General features: G+C 59.9%; 1 protein-coding gene across 2 annotated transcripts; it reads left to right on the forward strand.

Moving 5' to 3' along the window:
- Nucleotides 1-1,016: 1,016 nt before the first annotated feature.
- On the forward strand, nt 1,017-5,105 carry LCN2 (lipocalin 2). Of its 2 annotated transcripts, none has more exons than XM_002691670.7 (7): nt 1,017-1,211; nt 1,745-1,881; nt 3,293-3,372; nt 3,577-3,696; nt 3,923-4,024; nt 4,763-4,792; nt 4,919-5,105. In XM_002691670.7, exons 1-6 carry the CDS (start codon nt 1,074-1,076, stop codon nt 4,783-4,785), a joined length of 600 nt encoding a protein of 199 aa, XP_002691716.2. In that variant the 5' UTR covers nt 1,017-1,073; the 3' UTR covers nt 4,786-4,792; nt 4,919-5,105. The 2 variants fall into 2 exon arrangements, with proteins under 2 accessions (XP_002691716.2, XP_003586723.1); XM_003586675.6 differs by having other exon boundaries at nt 4,960-5,105.
- The last annotated feature ends 533 nt before the right edge of the window (nt 5,106-5,638 follow it).

Below are 5,638 nucleotides of genomic sequence, written 5' to 3' on the forward strand. Positions count from 1 at the left end.
AAGCAGTATTGTAACAAGTGACTGTTTGTTACAGTACAGACTTTAAAGACTAAAAATGGTCCACCTTAAAAAAAAAAATCTTAAAAAAAATAAAAAGACAAGACCAAGTCCTTGCACTCCCTGTGACTCAAAGCACTTGGTGTCCGGAGCAGCCCAGTGGATAGCCTGCCCTCAGGCCTTAGCCCCCTGCCCCCATACTCAGTGCAGAAACTCGCCCTGTGCTGTCCCCACCCCCAGCAGCATGGTGCCTGGACTGTACCATCCACGCTCTGCTTTGCTGAGCATCCACACGTGGGGCTCTGGTGTCCAGCTTGGGGGTCTCATCTACTGGACCCACAGCAGGGGCCAAGTCCTTTAGGGGCTGGAGGAGAGGAAGGGCCGACTCGAGGAAGATGCGTGTCCTTCAGCCTCTGGCCTGGTGTGGGGCTCCCTGGGTGGGGGGTCAGGGGGCAGGATCTGGGCTCCAAGAGCTCAGGGCTCACACCGCACACTCTGTCCTTCCTGGTCAGAATTCTCTCAGCTGCCCCACTCTTCCTTGTCCCTTCTGAGAACCAGGAATAATTGACTACATGGGCTACGAGGGTGAGTAATTCTCTATTTTCACTGGGGGGTTGGAAGCAGGAGTCTCATCACACATACCCCAACTTGGGCTAGGGCTGAGCTGGGCCTTCTGGAAGCCAGAGATGACAGCTCATCTGGATCAGGGACCACCAACCATGGACAGAGCCAAGCAGAGTGAAGGGAAGGGGCACAGAGCGGGTGTGGAGGGAGCCCTTGTCCCTGCCAGAAGTTGCGGAGCTCCGGGGAAGGTCCCCTCCCCACCCCCTGGCCTTCTGCCCCTGGTCTTGCCCAATCCTGACCAGCGGGGAAAGGGGCAGAAATCTTGCCAGGTGTTTCAGCAGGAGTGCTGGCAGTTGCCTCACCCTTCCGGGATTTGGCAAAATTTGAATCACTCCACCCTGGGGTGGGCCACGGGTCAGGTGGGCCATAAATAGGGTCCCCCCAGGGAGCCTGCTCACTCGCTTCCTCCTTTAGCTGCTGCCTGGACCGGCAGCCTCCTCTGCCCTGAAACCATGTCTGTAGGTCTCCTGTGGCTGGGCTTCACCCTGCTGGGGGCCCTGCACACCCAGGCCCGGAGTTCCTCCTCCAGACTGCTGCGGGCCCCACCTCTGTCCAGGATCCCGCTGCAGCCCAATTTCCAGGCTGACCAGGTAAGGGCCCCGGAGGGACAGCAGCAGGGGGCGGGCAGGGAAGCGTGTGAGCAGAGGGGATGGGAGGTGAAGGCTCTTAGCAAACCTGCAAGGGCAGGATGCCCAGGCTTCATTCAGCTCAGCCTGCCCTCTGGCCCTCTGATGGAAGCCAGGCTCCATGGCCCCACATTGACCCTGACCTTGCTGGCAAGAAGATCACCTGGACAGACCTTCTCTAGGTCCACACTCTCTCCCATCATCTCTGTAGTGAGTGGATGACGGGAACACCTTCAGTCCTCTGCATGAGGAGGAAACTGAGGCCCAGGGAGGACACCCCATCCCTACCATCCTCAGGGCTCCCTCCTGGCCTGGCCTCCCCTAGCTCCCACTGGCTTCACCAATCCAGGAACTGAATGCCCAGTCCCAGGCCTGCTGTTCAGTGAGAGGGGCTCCTGGCTCGGGGGCAAGCTGCCAGGGGTGCCTGCAGGGACAGTGCTGTAGAGGGGCCCTAGGGTGGTTTGTGGGTTCCGCCTATTACAGCCCCCCTATTACAGTTCCAGGGGAAGTGGTACACCGTAGGCGTGGCGGGGAATGCAATTAAGAAGGAAGAGCAAGACCCGCTTAAGATGTACAGCTCCAACTACGAGCTGAAGGAAGACGGCAGCTACAACGTCACCTCCATCCTGTTAAAGTGAGAGCTGCCACGTCCTTGGGGAAAGTGGGGGAGACTCGAGGGGCTGCTTGAGTGTCTAGAGGCAGATTCATGTCACAGTCAAGGGCTGACCAGAGGAGAGGCAGTCACTCATCCTTCTGCGCAGCAGTGGATTCAGATATTAATATTTGTTCATTTCTTCCTGCATTATTGTTATTTAGTCGCTACGTAGTGCCTGGCTCTTTGCGACCCCTTGAATTGTAGCCCTCCAGGCTCCTCTGTCCATGAGATTATCCAGGCAAGAATACTGGAGTGGGTTGCCACGTCCTTCTTCAGGGGATCTTCCCAGTCCAGGGATCAAACCCGCATCTCCTGCATTGGCAGGTGGATTCTTTACCGCTGAGCCACCAGGGAAGCCCTCTTCCTTCATCCGATCAACATTTATCGGTCATTTCAGTGCAAATAGATATGGACACAGGCATCAGGAAACAAGACACAGAGAGAAGGGGTCTCCTGGATGGAGAAGAGGGTCCCTGAATCCAGCCTGGAGACCTACCCAAGTCTTCATCGAGGGTTTACAGGGAGGTAGCCTCCAGAACTGGGCCTTGAAGGAGCCACTCTGCCTTGGAAGGAGGCACAGAGCATCCATAGCAAGGGCTGGTGGACTCTGAGTCAGAGGGAAGCACTCTTTCAGGAAGCAGCAAGTCATCATCCAGCTACCCAGCAGGAGCTGATGAATGGCTTGGCAGCGGGGGCAGCCCACACACTGCCAGGTCCTCAGACACCAGCGCAGAAGTGATCTGGGGAGGAGTGGGTCTGAGCAGGGTCCCTCTGGGTGTGGTGGAGAGAGAAAAGGTGGCTGCCAAGGAACACCCAGCCCCTCTGGCACCCAGGGAGACTAAGGCTGGAGCATGTGTGCAGCAAGAAGCAGAGGGAGAATGGGTTTGGGGAGATATGCTCTGGAATACCAGGGGAGAGGGTGGAACTCAGGTCAGGGTTGATCCAGGAGCTAGAGGGGTCCTTGGCATGGAACAGACTGGAATCTTGGAGGGTGAGTCCCCCAGGAGAGGTTACAGACAGGGAAGCAGCAGAGGGAAGATAGGAGTAGGGGATAAATGCCTGAGGAATGGGGTGGGGGTAGGGAAGACCACCAAGGAGAGACAGCCCTGAAGAGGAAAGGGCAGTGGGTGCTAAAGGGAGGATCTGAGCAGGGTCAGGTGGCCCAGGGCAGACCAGGCAGGGACACACATGGGTAGGCTCAGAGGCCCATCTGAGCTGGTGGGGAGGGGACCTCCTGCTATGGTGGGGGATGGGCTGTCTTGGGCTGGGCCAGACCAGGGGTGTCAGAATCCCAGCTCCTTGAGCTGCAGCCCTGGCCCCCACCATGTCCAGCCCCAGGAGTGCAAGCCCCTGTCCCCTCTGCCTTCACTTACCCATCTCTCGCCCACAGGGATGACCTCTGTGACTACTGGATCAGAACTTTTGTCCCAAGCTCCCAGCCTGGCCAGTTCACCCTGGGCAATATTAAGAGTGAGTCCTGAGGGAGGTGGGCCCTGGGGTTGGGCTTCCAGGAGGTGGGGGGGCAGGGTCCTCCTAGAAGGGGCACAGACCTCCCCGCCCCTCCACACAGATGCTGTTCGACGTGGAGAGCCCCTGTACACAGGTAGGGAACAAAGCAGCTCCCTCCTCCCAGGGCGGGCTGACCCCTCCCTGTCCTTCCCATCTTCTCCGCAGGCTACCGGGGGATAAGGAGCTACACAGTGCGGGTGGTGAACACCGACTACAACCAGTTTGCCATAGTGTACTTCAAGAAGGTTCAAAGGAAAAAGACGTACTTCAAGATCACCCTTTACGGTGGGTCCTTCCCTTGTGACCCCGGGGACCCACCCCCACCCAGCCCCCCAGGTCCTCTCTGGTTCAGGAGAGGTCCTTTACAGTTCAGCTCCAAGCCTCTGTGGGGGTCCAGGGAGGGAGGCCCTTCTGCAGACCCTCCATGAGGAAGGGGTCAGAGGCCTTGTTCATACGTTCAGCAATGTTTATAGAGTGTTTGCTGGCCACTCGCTGGCCACCTTGACCACAGGGAGGACCAAGGAGCTGACCCCTGAAGTGAGGGAAAACTTCATCAACTTCGCCAAGTCCCTGGGCCTCACCGATGACCACATCGTCTTCACTGTCCCGATTGGTAATGGCCAGTGCGGACTGTCCAGGCCTGCTGCTGTCCCCCCACCTGCCGGGGAAAGGGGGGCGGAGGAGGGGCCTGGCCCTCTGCTCAGTCACTGAAGCCCCTCCCTGGGAGCCACTCCGGGTCAGGAAGACCCTACCCCAACCCAGGCATCTGTGGGGCACCCAGGGATCTGGGCCCCAAGTGTTCCTCCTTGACAGATGAGGATTTCAGGCCCAGGTCCAAATTTTCCCAGTCTCTCAGCCCCAGGGCCCCTTCCCCCTACAACCCAGGCCCTCACCATCTGGCCACTTCCTTCTCCCTCCCTCTTGTCTGGGGCCCCTTTCCTCCTCCCTTGAGGCCTGCTCACCACTGACTTGAAAGGCGGCCTTGTCTTCAGGCGGCCTGGCCTGGGCAGGGGGCTCCAGCCGGCCACCCAGGGAGCCAGCAGCCCCCCAGAGCTGGGAGACTGCCGGGGCTCAGCAGGTAAACAGGTGGCGGCCTGGTGCCCGAGCGGATGTGTGGCAGGGCCTCGCTGGCCTGCTCTGGAGAACGGGGTCCCCCCGAGCTGCTCATCCTCAGGCCTTCCTCCCAAACCCCTGCTCCCATCCCTGAAGGGAACCCCCAGATCTGCAGTTGCTGGGCCAGGCTGGGGCCTGGGGTGCCCAGGGGCAGGGCAGGCATCCCAGTGGGCAGAAGTCACACACACACACATACACACACACCCCTGCACATTCTGACAGACTCTCTCCCCCACAGACCGGTGCATCGATGACCAGTGAGCCTGCAGTGAGTATGGCTGGGGACGGGGGGCGGATGGGAGCCAGGGGGGTGCAGTGGGTCCGGGGTCTCAAACTACCTCTGCGCCCCCCACCCAGGACAGTTGCTGTCTCTACTTTCCCATCTCCCTCTCAGGTGCCTCCTGTCTCTCTTTTCTCCCACCCACCTCACGCCAGCCTTTGCCCGGCACAGCACCCAGTTAACCCCCGCACCAGCCTGGACACCAGTGACAGGAGAGAGCCCAGAGACCCTTCTCTGGGTCCTGCAGCCCCGAAGATGCAGCCCTGCCTTGCCTGCTAAATAAATACATGCCCTGCCCCCAGTCTGTCCTGCTTGACTCTGTGTTCCTGGATTCCTGGGCCATTGGGAGGAGGACAGGCAAAGGGTGGGCTCACATTGGCATGGCTCCCGGAGCCCCTGGGGTCCTCACAAGAGACGGCGGCCCCAGGGCCCATGGCCAGCTTTGGCTGGACCATTCCTCGTCCCCCACCCCAGGCCAGCAGCAGGCCTCACATGACCCTGACTTCAAGGAGTGACTGGCCCAGCAGAAACACTGAAGGGGCCACAGCTCATTTCCACATTTGGCCACCTGCAATAGGCATCACCGCAGAGGCTCAGCCAGGGCTGGGGAGCTGGAGGGGGGCTGCAAGGGCTGAGGTGCTGTCACCCCCAACTTCCTCAGGACCCCTGTGGATGCTGGAAGATGGCAGCTAGGCCAGGAGGGGTGCACAGTCGGTGGGGCAGAGGCACGTCCAGCCTGAGGCTGTGCCAGGGGAAGGAAGGTCTCCAGGCATGGTCCCCTGCCCCTCTGATAGCCAAACCTCCCTGCCCCTGGTTGGCCCAGGGATCACTCTC

The sequence above is a fragment of the Bos taurus genome, chromosome 11 (assembly GCF_002263795.3).
Source record: "Bos taurus isolate L1 Dominette 01449 registration number 42190680 breed Hereford chromosome 11, ARS-UCD2.0, whole genome shotgun sequence".
Taxonomy (NCBI): domain Eukaryota; kingdom Metazoa; phylum Chordata; class Mammalia; order Artiodactyla; family Bovidae; genus Bos; species Bos taurus.

Bases quoted from the DNA above. Each gene is read 5' to 3' on its own strand.
- LCN2 (XM_002691670.7), top strand. From the start codon at position 1,074: ATGTCTGTAGGTCTCCTGTGGCTGGGCTTCACCCTGCTGGGGGCCCTG. The intron at 3,373-3,576 runs GTGAGTCCTGAG...TCTTCTCCGCAG, and splicing joins CACCCTGGGCAATATTAAGA to GCTACCGGGGGATAAGGAGC. The intron at 3,697-3,922 runs GTGGGTCCTTCC...CCTTGACCACAG, and splicing joins CTTCAAGATCACCCTTTACG to GGAGGACCAAGGAGCTGACC.